This window comes from Aythya ferina (genome assembly GCF_964211825.1).
Source record: "Aythya ferina genome assembly, chromosome: 1".
Classification (NCBI taxonomy): domain Eukaryota; kingdom Metazoa; phylum Chordata; class Aves; order Anseriformes; family Anatidae; genus Aythya; species Aythya ferina.
The window spans coordinates 43,872,439-43,889,127 of NC_140296.1; the positions used below are offsets into that span (position 1 = coordinate 43,872,439).

Sequence of the window (16,689 nt, forward strand, 5' to 3'; positions counted from 1 at the left end):
ACCAATGAATACTCTGCCTGAAGAATCTCTTCGCTGACCCTCTCACAATAAAACAAGCAAAGGATAACCCGGAAGTTTCTTGGTAGCTTTAAAAACACATGCTTTTGGCAACGTAAGAAAGGCTTTTTGATTCAGAAAAACACAAAGGTTAGTGCAACATGGGCTAGTAGAAATGTGTTCAGGAGGTCAAACAGAGGTAATATTTATTTTTTCTGAGGTATCTCCTTAGAAAACCACAGCCTGTTTCCAGTTCAAACCTGACAAAAATAAGACCATTCCAGCAAAAACAAACAAGTGAAAAAGTGACATTCCTGTGTGAGTAAGAAGCCAGAGCACAAAACCCAGCATGTTTCCCTATGGTCAGCAGTGAGCAGCTACTTGTTCAAGTAGCTTAAAATGTCACTTGATGCTATTTATCTAGCTAGAAAGCCATCCATTTAAAGTGCTCCCAGATACCTTGTTACTACATACTTAAACTGCTAAGATTGATGCTGCTTAAGTCTCCCCCCACATTTGCTGACTTTTATTTAAATCTTTTTTTTTTTTTTTTTTTTTACCTGCAGTAAGATGCTGTATGCCAATTTTATTGAAAAATAAATTTCCTAGACTCTTTGTTACTAATTATACTTTAAAAATAAAGAGCAATAAAGAGCCTGGGTCATGCACAATTAGCATTCCCTTATCTTAATACCATGCAATTTGCAGCAGACTTAAGGGGAGGGAACACTACACCAATGGGTATTTGGTGCCTAAATATCTTTAGAAATTAACCATGATCTATTAGGCTTTTATAGTAGTCTGTTGAAGAGTAAGAATTATCAAAACGGTCATTGTACAACACATGCATGCACATATCGCACACAGTGTATATACAGTAACACTGTATAGAAACAATCATATATACCTGATCTAACCAAGTTGTAAATTACTTTTCTAGTTCTTGTATTGTGTAACCCTTAAATGAATCTGCGGTGATGATCCCTGTGTGTGCATTATGATTCACTGCAATATACTGCTATTCCTGAACTCTAGCAAAAGATGAGACAATCTTTCTCGCTGCAGCAAGTTTGCTTCATAAACAGGCAACTTAAAACAGCCCTAGTGCAGATTTGGGTGTCCTCTTAAACTAGATCACAGACTAAATAGAACCTTGTACTGTAACATGTAGCATGACTCAGAGATCCTACGAGTGAGAAAGGAACAAACTATATCAAAAACAATAGGTAAGTTGTCTCCCCTTAGAGAGATTTCAACTTCAGCGGTGAATTACTTCTAGATGATTTTTCTTTCACATGATCACAGAACTGTGTCCATATACAGCAGGGCTGCTTTACTGGGATGCTCCCAGTGATGTTCACCTTTTCCACAATGACTGCAGGGTTAGTGCCCCACCATCAGAGCTAGATCACTTTCCAGTCACATGTCCTTTAGACATGGAAAGGAAATGAGACTCAGTAGAAGCATGACTTTAGCTGTCACCATTCGATGATATTTCAGACTGCTGAAAATATCCATATCTTCTGACCAACATCTCTCATTTTCTCTCTCTCCATACTCAAATCAAGTTCCCAGTGTGCAAAATTTGCCACAAAAGATAAGCCCTGTTTGACCAGGTGAGCTTTAGCCCTAGGTGAAATTCACCCTTAACCTTAAGTACAAGCTGTTCTAAGGATTGTCCCTGGCAAATGGTGTTTTGCCTCTTTTACAGAGAACATCTGTGGCATCTCAAGATTGCAGGTTACTTTATGACATGCCCATACAAGCTGCAGGAAAAGTGTCTTAAGCCTTGATTTCACATGGTATTTTTAAAATTACTAGCAGAAGAAGCTTAACTTCACTGCTTGAACTATACTTGGACATAGTCATTTAATATCACAGCTCATTGCACCTTCTCTGTAACACCATACAGGATCCCAGGCACCCAGCCTTCTTCAGTTACTCCTTTATACGCTTCTTTTCTGCTTTTAGGATTCTCCCTCCTAAGCAAGGGACAGTAAGCAAAATTTACAATTTAGATTTCTTTGTTAAAAGGCTAATTAATATGAGAAATTCCCAACAATTATCCACACTACATCTAGTTAGCAGCACTGATATGAGGAATAACTCTTTTCTTTTTTTTTTTTTTTTAATAAAGTCAGTGGTTTTTTTTTGTTGTTGTTGTTTTTGTTTTTGTTTTTTTTCCTGCAGAAGGACTACTTTGCTACTACTGTCCAAAAATTGTTAATGACCAACATGAGCTTTTAGATATAAGAGGCAATGTTAATTCTCGGAATAACAAAAATCTCTGGTTTCTATAAAGACATTTATTCGCTTTCAAAAATAGGTAATATATCCCTTTATGGGATCATAAAAACCATCTTGAGTAGGTTGTTGTTTTTTTTTCTGAAACAAAACATCTGATAATGCTCAGCTAATTCACTTGCCACATACAATGAATGCTCATTTTTCAGAAAGTCACTTTTTTCCTCTGTGTGTGACCTTACCATATGCTTTCTAGCATTGTTAAGACACCATAAGCCCAGCTGTAACCCTCAGATTTCAAAACAGTGATCTAGCTTCATAAAGTATTTAGACTGAGGGAAAAAAAATCTGACAGGATTTTACTGTCAAGGATATCAGGGAGAACTGCTGACAATGAATTGTTAATCTTACCCTTGAGAAGATATTTTCCAGAGAGCTAGTCAAGGATTTCTTGGCCTTGTTTTTCAGAACGTCAAGTTTAAACCTGCCACCACTGGTGGTGTTTTCTGGAATTGCACTGTTAGAAGTAATCTGTTGAAAAGAACAAGGACACTGTTCAGCTTTGGCAATTCTTTTTGTAATTGCAGACCTCCAAAGACTAGAGCTGCACCAAGTTACATAATAAACAATGCATCCTTGGCCTTTATTAAAAAAAAAAAAAAAAAAAAGTAGTAGTTAAAGGAACATTTAATCGCTAAAGACTATCATGAAAAGGCATATCAATTTAACAACATTGTTATCCATTTCCTTTGCTAGATAAGCTTGTAGTTTAAACTGAAGCCATTGCCCTCTTCGTTCTTATTTTATTCTCCCTAGGAATGAGTGTTTGAGAGTAGGGATCAGGGAGGAAGGAAAAGGAAAGAAAAAGTGGTATCCTCACACTGTAAAGAAACTGACATGTTTTCCTTTTCCTCTCCCTTTCTGCCTCCAAACTTAAAAAAAAATAAAATAAAAATGCCACAGTAAATCAAATCAAATCACTTCTATTTCATAGTTCTCTCTCAATTACAATACCCAGCTTCAGCTGTCCCTGATGAACTCTAGCAGTGTCCCTGCTGGTATTCAGGGTTGCATTTGAATAGGATGTAAAAGAGGGAGAGAAATAATACAAAATTCAGCTTTACCGACGGTGCTTCACCAATGTGAACGTGTGTTTTCTGCTTAGTTTCACAGAGTTGGCGTAGATGTAGGATCACAAGTTCATTTTCTTCCTGGTCATTTTCAGGCTTCATTTTCTGTCAAGAACAGCAAAGAAAACAAAAAAGTTGTCTTTCAAGTCATGATTTGCTTATTTTCATTTCCATATGTATGTATTCTTTGAAGTTAATATATTTACACTCCAGATGCCAGAGTACACAATTAATGTGTTGTATTACACCATCATTTGTGTGCTTTCATACTCCTAAGTAAAACAGACCAAAAATTTCCATATGGAGAATGTTACAGGATGTAGAGGGAAGGGGGTCTTACGACTACATGTTTTGTTTTCAAAGGTTGTCTGTCACTGTCTAAGCTTATAAATGGAATAAAGAACCCACATAAATCAAACAGGTATTCCCTTCTAGAGGCTACTAGAAAACAGCGTAGCCTTTAGAAGCCTAAATTATTGTGTAGTTTATCCACTTGAGTACATCTGTATACACCATTTTGCCTCAGAATTTAAGTCAAATGAGATCTTCTGAAAATGCTCACCATCTGCCTAACACCTTCATGTCTCCCCTACACTCAACTCATTTCCACATCACTTTCAGGCAGGAAGAAAATGTTTACAGATGAACTAAGATTAGGGAAAAAAAATTAAAAATCTCATGTGTATGTACACAGAAAGTTTCAGTAGATTTGGAAACCAAAACTTTACTGAAAGCAGTGTACCGTACATTAGATTAGGTTGGATCATGCTATTTCAGTATGGTGTTTGGTGGAACAGTAGTAAATTCTAGATCAACGGCATAACAAAACAAAACCAAAAAATGTTTAGATCATTTTGTCATGGTCTTCTTCAAAATTGAAACAACAGCTTCCAGCTTATTACCTGAACACGTTCAAAAATGTCTGCTTGCTCATTATCAGTTAGTGATGACAGATGTCTCTGGATTACTAGCTTGGCTCTTGGTGGATAAAGCCCTGAGAAGAGAAAATAAAAGTAAAGCTTCTAGACTCCCAAACGATCTCTCAAAACACTTCAAAAAAAATTAATAACTATAAACTTGCATTTAAGTTCAAAAAAGTTTGATGTATGATATTAGGATATCTGTGGTGTACTTGATACAAGATACTTCAGGTTTTGCTAAACCATATGTTTTCTTATTTCGTTAGCAGTAAAAATAGAACTAACAGCAGCTAAGCAGCTGGCTCCTGAGTATAAGGTTGCAGTCTCTACCCCACTGACATCTGCCATCCTAGTACCAAGAGATCACTATGACAGAAGCCTGACATCTGTATGGGATGGGAGGAAGAGAGAAACAAATCAGGTATCTAACTTGAAAGTTACTCATTGCACAAGATACTAAACAGCTTTCAGAGGCTTTTAATTGAAAGGTTATATGAATTTCTAGACAAGGAAAGAAGCGGTGCAGGTCATACCACCAGAGAAGAGAAGACATCACATTAAAGCAAGAGCAGAATAAAAGCAATACATTAAAATAATAATAATAATTTTTTATTTTTGATAAAATCTACATTTGCTTACAGACCTTATTCTAGGAATCAAAAAAAAAAAGAATAGGAGAAAAAAAAAAAACAGCAAATCAGATAAAAATATATGTTTCTCCACCCAAGGTAGATATCATTCATACATAATTGCAATCAGAGCAGATAAAGATTTTCAAAAGCCATGAAGTCCTGGGTTTCATTATGATAAATTTGTAGATTCTAAACCAAGAAGAAAAATAAAATGAAAAGGACACTAAAATCTTTCAGTCAGTAACTAACATAATACAAATTTCTTAAACTTTGTATTCAACTTTTTATCCTAAAAAAATATATATATATTTTGATACCAGATAGTTAACCCTGTCTTGCAAGTGCCCATATTCAAGATACTGATGCTGCCTTATACAGCAGCTCCTGTAGTTTTCCATTTACAGAAGACTTTTCCAGTTAATGCCTTTGAATGCCTTTTTCTGAACTCAGAAAATGTATCAGTTACAAGCTTGAAAGAATGCCTCTCTGCTAGAATTTTATAGGCTTTTTTTCATCCACCAGAGGGAGATAAGTAGCAATATTGACTTTTGATGAATGGGAGAGCTGGTAATTACCATCATCATTGCAACCAGACCAGAAGATACAAGATCATCATAACATACTTGCCCCTTTTTTTTTTTTTTTTTTTTTTTTTTTGCATACAACATTTTACAAGGAGACATATCAGGCTACAAAAAATAGGATCCTGCAATTAATATTTTTAGAATTCTATCTTGTATTTTGCAGAGGTTCTAGCATATCTCACTTCTACAGAAACCAAAAAGGGTTGTGGATTCATATTTGAAAAGTCAGGTCATTTGCCTTGACTTTATTAGATATTAATCGTCTATCTTAATTTATTTCCTATAATAGAAAGGAAACCAGGCTTTGAAGTATATAAGAGAATGAAAACAAAAAAGTTTTTGTTTTTGTTTTTTTTTAAAGTTAAAAAAAAAGGCAAAAAAATCAACACAGAGGAAGGAAGGAACACATGAGAAAGAAAGACCATTTCTTGATCAACACTGTCTTTTTATGACCCATTTTGAAAGAATGCATCTTCAGGATAACAAAAGGAAGAGCTGTTGTTTTTTTTGGCTCTCAAAGTTTAAGAGAAGTATGACAATGAAAGAGTATGTATATATAATACAGGCTGTACTACACTCAGTTGCAATAGCATTATTACAGTCACCTTCATTTAATTGTACAGAGTGGAAAGTGATGGTAAGACCTGCTTATTGGGATACTTTTCCCTCTGTTCTTACATCACAAAAGTTGAAAGTGCACAACTGATATAATTAAATTGAACATGATAATGATGATAGTATGATGCTATTATGATAGCATGATAATTCTAGAATAAACAAAATTTTAAAAAATAAAATAAAAAATAAACTCAGCTGTTACCTTCAATTCTTTCACAAAGTTTGTGCAATGAATGCATTGGGCAGGCCTCACACAGTTTAACCTGTGTCTTGGCATTTTGAAGAGCTGCAGCAGTGCTAAAGGCTTGTTTCAGGGTAAGCATTACCTCATCAACCTAAAGGAGAAGGAGCAAAAAGACAGCATATAAACAAAAACCCACGCTATATACATCAAATAAGGCTTACAAATCACATCAGAAACAGGTGTTTTGCAATCAAAACAAAATGTTTGCTGTTTTCTAAAGAGATCAAGGTTGCATCCCCAGCCTATTCTCTGAAGGTAAATGAGGTGTTAACAGCTTTCAGCTGTTTTCTGAAAGAGGACTTAGCAATGTAAAGAACTTCAAAAGGTAAATGGACATATAAGAATGGAAGACAGACACCTGTATTTAGAAGGGACTCCACATCTAGCTCCCATTGCATCTGGGATATGTTCAAAATCTGCATGCATAGGCACCTAAAGAAAAAAGGTGCCTAGAAACTCATCTGTCAGTATACTTGAAAGGAGTTTCAGAGCTGTACAATAAATTTCCATTAATAGTAAAAATGATAATAAAACCACAGTTTGGGAAAGCACTTTATCATGTACTCGTTGTGCAAGGATCTCAGACTACATTGCCAAGATTTTACTGTTCAACTGCACCACCTCTTTGGCATGAAAAAAAGGTTCTCTGAGAAGCTGCATTTCCATAGTCTGCACTGAAATATGAGTTGTGTGGATGCTCACCATCTTAAAGTTCACTTAGAAAGTGTGATTTTGTAAATCATACTGCAGCAACTCAAGGTTACTGACTAAATAAAAAAAAAAAAATCATTTATTTTCTTTAGCTTCAAGTTTCTCCTGTATACTGCACTTACTCCTTCTCAAATATTTTAGCCCAAAACCCCACAGACCTCTCCTGCTGGCAGCCAGAAGCTTCCCAGAGGAGTTCACCTTTTTCCAGGTTTAAAAAACTACTAGACTGGCCACCAGCTTTACTGCAACCAATAACTCATCTATAACTATTGCTAACTTACCTTGTGTCTGCCTTGATCTTTTCTCTTCCACTACCATAAATACAGTAGTGCTATGTTCCCACACATAGAAAGGTCAAAAGTTGACAGGATTTCTCCTCACCCATTCAAATATACTACAAAGCACCTGGAGTTTCCGTGTTTGTATTTTAGGGCAACACAATCCTTATTAAAAGCTGTTTACCCATGTCTTTGCATTAGCATGGAAAGAAGGAGGCAAGATTGAAGACAACCTTTGAAAAGAAATGTATTCTACTTTAGGATCATGTCCCTGATCTTACCTTACACACTGTAGAAAAAGGTTGAAGAAAGATGAAATACGTGAGACAAAAATCATGCAGTTTAACATTAAAAATATACCAGCTTTTCTGAACGCCTGTCAGTTGCACAAACAAAATAAAAATAAAGGCACCTGAACATGGAAACTTGCATTAATTGTGGCCTGATTTTTGATAAGAGTTTTAAGCACTACAAGTAGTTCCTGAATGTTCTCTTCTAAGCAATAAGGAAGGCCGTTGAAATATGAATGTCCATCTTGCAACGCTGGTGTAATTCTTAAATGTAAGGTAGCAAAGATATCTTGAATGGAAGATACACAGGACAGTGCTAAGCACATAGATTCTGACCACACTGAAATCATGAGAAGTGTAGCACAGACTGCAGTTAGGTTTAGAGCCAATACACACAAGACTACTAACATAGTATGGCAGTGTAGAATCCAGACAGCTCTTGTTTTTTACAGCTCTGCACTGCTGCTAGTGTCAAAGAATTTGTTCATTTTGTATTGCAATGTGGACATACCCACATACAGCAGTAGCTGACTATGTAAAAGTATTCATAGATATGTGGTTTCTTTATACACCACATTTTAAGCATCTTTGAATTATTCATGGCCAGATTTATCAATAAGTTAGGTGTAACATTTCATGTTAGTACAAAGAGTCATCTGATCCCATAACGAACTCTTATCCTGATAAAAGCACAGCCTCAGCTACCATAGTACACCTAGGGACATTATTTGTTAGAAGCTTTACTGACATAAATCTATCAACTCTCAAGTTGGCTACTGGATTTAGAAATCACATTTGCAGCTAGGTAGAAAGATGATTTATAAGTTTAGTTGAAAGAGTTAACAGATGTTAGCACAGCAATAAGTAGCAAATATGTTTCAGAACAGAAACCAACTTCTTTTTAAGTGTCAGAGTTCAAAATAAACATGCAGTAGCCAAAATAATTTCCTGTATGTCTCACATTATTAAGCTATCTCTACCAGTTAAATCACTGTCACTGTAATCCTCAACTCATTGATACATACTTCATCAAATGCCCATTGGACTTTTTAGTTGTATACATCCACATGTAACATGTGTGAACTTAGGTTTTCTGCTTCTTTGACCAGATGCTGTTGTTTTCCTCTCCTGAGGAACAAGAGAGACCACAGCGAAAATACAGAAGCCACATGCAGGATCAGGCCAGTAGTAGAAACCCTACCCTGAAAAGTCTTTTTGGGTTTTACCATCATCTTTGTTAACAATACATGTAATTGTATATTTAATGGGCAACCAAGTATCTCAACAAGCAGAAATGCTAGAGTTAAAATAAAATACAAAGTCCAAATATGCTTGCAGCCTGCGTGTGAACTCATCCATCTGGACTTTTTTCCATTTCTTACTAATAAACACATCAGCAGAGTACCAGGATAAGGCTATACATGAACAGAATGTGTGTGGTTTTTTTCTTATTTTCAAAGTCATAGTTGAGATCTCACACCTTAGAACATGTCACCACTGAGGCTCAGCTGATATAGCAGAGCAGAGACTCCCATTGCTTAGGACATGCTTTAGACGTGCTTTGTTGGAAAAGTTAGGATAGCTAACTTTAATACTCACCAAAGACTCACTTGCACACTGGAACACGTAGCAAACATACTGGCTTAACCCAGGTTCAACAGATTCCCGGCAAATGAAGCCAAAGTGATCAACATGTTTTATACCCTAAAAAAAAAAAAAAAAAAAAAAAAAAAAAAAAAAAAGTTAAAATATGAGTTTAAAAGAGCTTAAAAACATCAGTAATGAACTACTTTACAAACACATTTGGTTTCCAAAGTGAAGCAAAAAATAGTCTATAAAAAGTAGACTCCAACACTTGCCAACACAAAAATTTGAGAAACTATGAATACATCCTCCTAATGATCTATTACACAACTACAACAATTAATTTTTCATTAATTGTTGGTTTTGTTTTTTTTTTTTTCGCATTAAGAAGGTGCATAGAGCTCTCTATATGAACTAAACAAAACTCATACAGCAATAAATCTGGATCTGAAATTCCAGATGGAATTTTCAGATGGAATTGAATGGAATTTTCAGGGCAGCCAACGAAACAGTCCTAGGCTGTATCTGGAATTGCCTCTGCAGTGAAAGCTGGACAGCTTTTCACTTTTTTTTGTGAGCCCACACTAAAACATGGGACTGGAGGAGCATCAAAGTAGTGACAGATCTTCTCTTTCCTGTAATGTAAACCTGGACTACACCAAAAGGAGCATAGAATGAGCGGTGGGATGTAGAATTCCAACTGGATTCATAAATTCTTTGTTTTGAGACTGTTACATACCAGAAGTTTCAAGAATTACTACTCATTACTACCGATGTTTTATTTCAAGATCTAACTGCTAGTCTAACTGCTTGAGAAGGAATGTTGCCTTGCTAAAAACAGCACTGAGAAGATCAAAGAGAGCTGCTTCCTAAGAAGCACTATATTCCCAGTCTCGATTCATGGAACATGACTCACTATTGTTAAAGCTCTTGCCAATGTTTTTATCATCTAAGTATGGTAATAGCAGATTCTCTCCAAAAGAAAGCCTAATTCCTCAAGTTCAAATACAACAGAAAGGAGAACTCAGCTGCTTGGATCTATCTCCAAAGAAAACACCTATATAGCAAAAGAGGGGAGGAGGCAAAACAACTTGCCTGTGTGTACAGAAAACACTCTAGACAAAATTGGTAACATACTACGTGACAGTCTGAACATATTGTCACTAATCCCAGTAGATTTTAAAACTGAAAACAAAATTCCAGAGGTTACATTTGTGTTGCTTAGGCAAAACTTAAGTGCAGAGACCACCTATGATGGCACAAATGCCATTACTTTACTGTAGTCCACATCAATTCCAGTTTAACTGAACCCATTTTCCTCTAACATGCAAAGCCTTCAAAGGCATAAAATGAAAAAGAACAGATGTATATGCATATGTTCATCTCTGTCAGGGTGAACTGTTGCCTTGTTTTGCAAGAAAACTGTATTCACTTAAGGCGGATGGAAGAGATGCTGGTTCTCTCATTGCTGACAGTGCCTGAACATATTTCCTGCTGTCAGATTTGTCAGGCTGCACAGGAGAACAAGTGGTGGGGAGAAGGACTTGACACTTGCACCACTGAAGCTGTAAGTACCATTAACAGTAACTCCACCACTTTTTCTTTAAGAGGGGGGGATGGCCTGGCTCGTCATGCCAAAAGAACACGCACCTTTCTCATTTTTCTCATTTCTCTCAAGGTCAGCAAGGCTGAAACAAGGAAATTTCTAAAGCTGTCTGATAGCTGAGCTCGCCAGCACACACAGGGGTTTATCATCCATTCTGCTGCTTTGACAATTATGCAAAAATGTGGATAATGAATTAAATGCAGCCAATCGACCATACTTAAGTTATAGAATAAAATAAATTTATTAGGCTAGACTAAAAGAATCCAGAATGCAAGCTAAAGAGAACATCTCTTTTTCATCATTCTTAAAGCTCAGAAGAACAAACATTGCTAAGCTGCAGTCTCACAATATGCAGTAAATCACTTCCCCATAAATCCACAACAGAGAAGCCCTGTGGCTAGCACTGTATTCTTAAAAGAAAGACTGATGAGCAACCAAATCCTTAGCCTTGAACAAATTAAATGTTTCATTTCTATTGAACATAGAAAGAAAAAGAAAAAAAGCCTTCTCTAAAGTATCTCTTGCATTAAATGAGAAACCCACAGTATTGTCAGTGCCTGTTTGAGTTATTCAAGCATGCAAAATAACAAAAGCTTTGCTCCAAATGAAAGTGAAATCTTCCACCTCCAAAACCCAACAGGCAGCATTACCTGACACTACTGACTGCATACAGTTCTTTTACTGAAGGAAAAGCTAGGTGTCAAACATCTACAATGGTCTTGCTGGTCTCCATCACACTTTAAAGTTAGCTGAAAAATGTTTTCTGCACTTAGGACGTTTGTTTGCCTGTTACAAGCATGTAAAATTGAAGTGTCACTTTAACTGAGTTCAGTGCACCCATAAAGGGGGGCAGGTGGAAGGAAGACTTAACCATCTGCAAGTTTTGCTTTCCATACCACTGCTGTGAGAATCTTTCTGATCTGCATTTATTATAAAGTTATTAGTAAGCAATTGTTTGATCATTGTTCCATTCTGTATTTGCACATGCCTTTCTTCACTCTCAGCAGCAACATGAGCTGTAGTTAGACTCCACATAAGGGCCTGGACCTATAGTTGGTAGTTTAAGGCTCCACTTGATTCAGAAGTACTGACCAGTTCTTAATTTGAATTAGCATTTGTAGCACAGTTATGCAAGAGCAGATTTGTTATTAGTATTAAAATGAAAGCACTTGGGGGTGAAAGGCAAAAAAAAAAAAAAAAAAAAAAAGACCTCAAAACAGAGAGTACTAGAAGTAACAGCTGATGAACTACAAGACAGAAAGAAAAATCCCTCAGTCCTGATGTTTCACTTTTTATGAGACACATATATACTGGAGAAAACTAGGTTCAGCTATTACAATATATTCCAGAAGAAACGATGTAGGTAAACTGATGTTTTTCTGGAGGACTGATCTGATGCTCTCCTCCCTTCACTCCAGAGGTTTTCAGATCAGCAATTCAGAGACAGCACTCCCAGGGCATCCTAAATGGAGATCAAGCTACTTCCAAATTAAATCCAATGCTCTCACAAAGCAGAACAGTTTATACTTTGCTTTCTGACCAACGATCAAAGTTACCACTACTGCATCTTACATTGATTATTCTGTGCTCATCTTTTCTGTATTTAAGCTCTTTGGGAATGACATTGCATAATTTTTGTGCAATATCTACTTGAAACTGATACCAGATGAGTGCAATCCTGATTTGAATAACAGCTCTCACTATTATAATTTTTTGTCATCACCACTTCTAGTCTGCTGCAGCTGCTTATGAAGCAATCATAATTTAATATCCAATTTCTTCTGCTGTACTCCCCAAAGAAGTCAGTAATATTTTGCTGTCAAACATGATGCAGGGTTTGTATCACAAACCTGCACAATCTCCCCAAATCCCCCCTATTTTTAAATTAAGGAGCAAATGGGGTAAATCAGCAATCTATTTTCATTTATTGTGATTTATACAAAGAGGATAAACTATTTAAAAGTAGCCTTTGAGACTGAATAAAGGAGATCAGGACAAAATGCTAAAAAAGAAAAACCTCCACATTTCTTTTTTTTTTTTCTGCTTTCTATATGTTAGCAAGGCAACCAAGCAGAAGAACAAATCAATTCATTTTCTTCTGATAATCTATACGCTGCTTCTTATTAATGCTTACCTGAGAACATGAGGAGATATCTTTAAAATTCTTTTCAAGCACAACAGATTTGGTGTCTGGACTGATGAGGTTAACTTCAAACCTTCCAACCTTGGAAAAAAAAAAAAAAAAAAAAGGAGAAAAATAAGAAAGTCTAGTTTATGACTGTCTTGGAGGCACAGGGCACAGTGTCAGCAGCAACAAAAATGTCAAAATCTAGCCCTTTCTTGTTCACATAAAGTACCTTCAGCATACCAGCTTACTCAGCAGGAATAAGGGTGCCATAATTTAGCCTCGATTGAGCAAGAGTATTTCAGCAAGAACAATACACTCAATTCAATAGGAAAAAGATTTGGAAAGAGGCTTTGAGGTTCTTTTTTTTTTTTTTTCCCCCTTTATCATTTTGAGTAATTTTTGTCAAAAGATCACATTCTTGGCAGATAATATCAAAACCTTTAGCAAACAGTGTGGCTAAATTATAAGGTCCAATACAGAAATCAGCAGAACTACACAATTTGTGGGTAGTTTTGATTCAACACAAACCCACCACCATAACAGCTATTCTATAGATCAACTGAGAAACTATGCTGATCTTAAGGTGATACTTTAAGTTTCTGTAACAATTCTGACTGAGAAAGTGGAGGTTCTGCTACAAACCCTTCAGCTTTCCCAAACTGCTTTGCAAGCATATGGAACTTACTCCACAGAGCTTCAGGAGTTTTATAGCTAAATCCTTTTCATTACCAGGGATAGCTACGGCTTTCCAAAGGGCAATGCATTCTTACTTCAGTTAGCATTTCCCCAAGAGAATGAAAGGCAAGAATGATCTTTAATGCAAATCGAATGACAAAACTCAAGCATTTAGCTCCCTGTTATTTTAAGTTCCAAAGATCTTTTATGGGTCACCTCCTCTATGTGTCCTTTTGTTTTATCAGTACAAGCTCTGAAGATGTCAAATACAAATCAGGCAAGAGAAGAAAGGACTCTGAGGTCTAAAGCAAGAAACCTTCAGTGCAAGCAGAGACATTTGACTACTCATCTGGGAAAGACAGATGAGAACAGTTTGACATCAGAACAAATTATAAAGGAGCTGGCTCAAACATAAGGCTGTGAACTTGGGGGCTTCTTTTTAATCATACAGAAAAGATGGTTTGTTCATGAGGAAACTTTCATGGATTATCTTTTTGAATAAAATACTTTTTTCATCTAAGTCCTAGATCTCACCAGCACAGATGAACCAGAATCACATATGAAAGTCAGCTCTGCCCCTTGAAACTCTGTTCTTGTTGTCCATGAGCAATTCCTTTTTCTTAAAATTTACCTGTGCTCATGAGTCATGTTGGTTTCCTTAAAGTGTTGTTCCTAATTGTGTTCCAATCATTTATGAACATATGCATAAATATTTCTGACAAATCATGAAACTATACTGAATCCATGCTAAAATGAGATGTAAAATAATCCATGTAAGATAAGTCTTAGAAAACTTGTCTCAGCTTCAAACTGCACAGGTAAAGGTGTTGTACAAAAACAACATGAAATCAATCATCCTAGGACACACCTGAAACAACATTGTCCTGTTCTTCTCAGAATCAGAGGGCTGAACATGACTGGGTGCACTTGCATGTCTTCTGCGTGGCTGTATTTTCAGGTTTGCATCATGAACCCTTCTTTGCATAACTGCAGTGACACTGCTGCACCGGGAACGAAACTCCTGCTGCTCATCAAAGCCAGAGTCCTCTAAAATTCGCTCTGGAAAGGAGCTACGTGCGCTGGCCAGGTTGGTCAAGTTGGTCTGGCTGCCAATTGTAAACATTGCAGCATGTCCTGTGGTGTTATTTGGGCTCTCCAGCTCCTCAAATGGGCTATCCAGTGGAGAAGCTGGCACATTTCCTTCGCACAGGGGTAAGTCCAAACTCGACTCATTATTCCGCTGTTCATTTAATAGTTTCAGGCGCTGACGCTCATGAAGGCTGAATTTCTCAATGCAATCATCAATTAATGATGAGGGAGCCTTCTTGTGAGCCACTGTCACCTTTCCACAGTACAAGACCTCAAATTTTTGAGAGTTATAGAAGGCATCTTCACTGTCTTTACTTGGTTTGGCATCTTCTTTCAGTGCTGCTTTGGAGACTTGTCTTATGCTGCTGATGACATCAGGAACCTAAGGGATAGATTAAAATATCCCTTTAGCAGACAAAAATGAGATAATAGACAGTGGTATCCCCCCCAAAAAAATTTGTTACTGTAAATATTCTCACAGGTTATTTCTTCAGTAAAGTGCACTAGCTTCTTGGTTGACAATATAAACATAGTACAGAAATTGCCTGTGCAAAATTTAGAATGAAGTGGGAACAAAGCAAAAAAGTTTCAGTAAAAATACTATAAATTGTTTTAGAATGTAAGGTTTTAAATTACCAGAGCAATGAGCTTAGAGTCTACTGACAAATGTCTACATATTTTTTTCTCCTTTTACTTATACTGCCTTCTCTTTTGCAGCCCTCTTCACACATCAGTGTCTCTTGCTGATGTGTTTTGCAGAGGGCCATCACTGTTTCTGTACTTTCATTTTGCAGAGCCAGACATTCTGTTCCTAGGACAGCTGTGGAAACCATGTTTTGTGGATGGAGAGAGACTGGTAATGCCCATCAGTTTCAACTGCCAATTTTGTAATACAGACAACAAGCATACGGAAATGTTACAGAAGTACCACGTACAACTGAGAGAGCCCTGAAGGCCAAACTGCACATCACTGTAGCGGAAACTCTCCATTTCAGACTTGTATCACCCAGTCTTTTAAGGCCACGAGGCTCCTCCTCCATTTTATCCCAATCACTTTGAAGGATGTCTGCCTTCCGTATCAGCATATTTAATATGCAAGCTCCTTTTACATTGTGCCTTCACTGAAGAAAGCCTACACTCATCCAACGCTACTGACAGGTGACAGAGTGATTCTAGTTCCTCTTTCAACAGTACCCACCCCTGCTTAACCCAGGTCTCACCTCTGCAGACAAAATAATGAATGGTATCATGGCACACACATTTGGAAGGCTGCTAGTTACAATGAGATCAAGGGATGATATCTACCCTAGTTTCACCACAAAAGTCAGTTCTCAATGCTTGCCTAATCCAACAATCAATAAATAGTGTATGTTGTACACCACACAGCCTTCCCTCACTTGTATAATATTTGAAAATGTCTTTTAAGATTTTGGAAAAAAAGAAAAAGATAAAAAAAAAAAAAAAAAAAAAAAAAAGAAGATAACTCTGAAGTCACACCTTAGTAAATAAACCATGTTTCCTACAGTATCTCTTTCTTCCAGTCACGATACCATCTGGAACTTGCTAATAAGGCAGTGATCTTATAAGCCAATACTTTTGCAAGTCATAGTAGAAAATTACCTCGTCTTAACCCCCATATCCCATTACACACTTCTCCTCAACTCAAACCTGCTTCCGCTTCATTTGCTTCAAAATAAAGTGAAATTACTCCATGTTCTACTGACCATTTGGCTTTTGTCCCTATAGACATCATCATCTCAGTTTTCAACGAGGTGAAAAGTTAGGCTTGATATGGTGCTGGCAGTAGACTGTACTTAATCTTTTTACTCATTCTCACTAATGACTGCTTTACTGTTGCCCACTGTCCAGCATTGCCATTTACCATTGTCCAGCTCAGCTGGACATGGACAAATCTCATGCTGATTCATCTTCTGAGATACATCTTTTTCACTGAATATT

General features: G+C 36.8%; 1 protein-coding gene across 3 annotated transcripts in view; it reads right to left on the minus strand.

Moving 5' to 3' along the window:
* Positions 1-16,689, minus strand: part of TBC1D4 (TBC1 domain family member 4) — a 110,305-nt gene that overhangs the window by 31,743 nt on the left and 61,873 nt on the right. For all 3 annotated transcript variants that reach the window (XM_084506346.1, XM_084506347.1, XM_084506348.1), the window contains exons 2-8: positions 14,510-15,112; positions 12,973-13,062; positions 9,248-9,352; positions 6,328-6,460; positions 4,274-4,365; positions 3,366-3,476; positions 2,653-2,772 (exon numbers count right to left, since the gene is read on the minus strand). In XM_084506346.1, the coding sequence (XP_084362472.1) occupies positions 2,653-2,772; positions 3,366-3,476; positions 4,274-4,365; positions 6,328-6,460; positions 9,248-9,352; positions 12,973-13,062; positions 14,510-15,112 (1,254 nt within the window). The remainder of the gene's footprint in view (positions 1-2,652; positions 2,773-3,365; positions 3,477-4,273; positions 4,366-6,327; positions 6,461-9,247; positions 9,353-12,972; positions 13,063-14,509; positions 15,113-16,689) is intronic.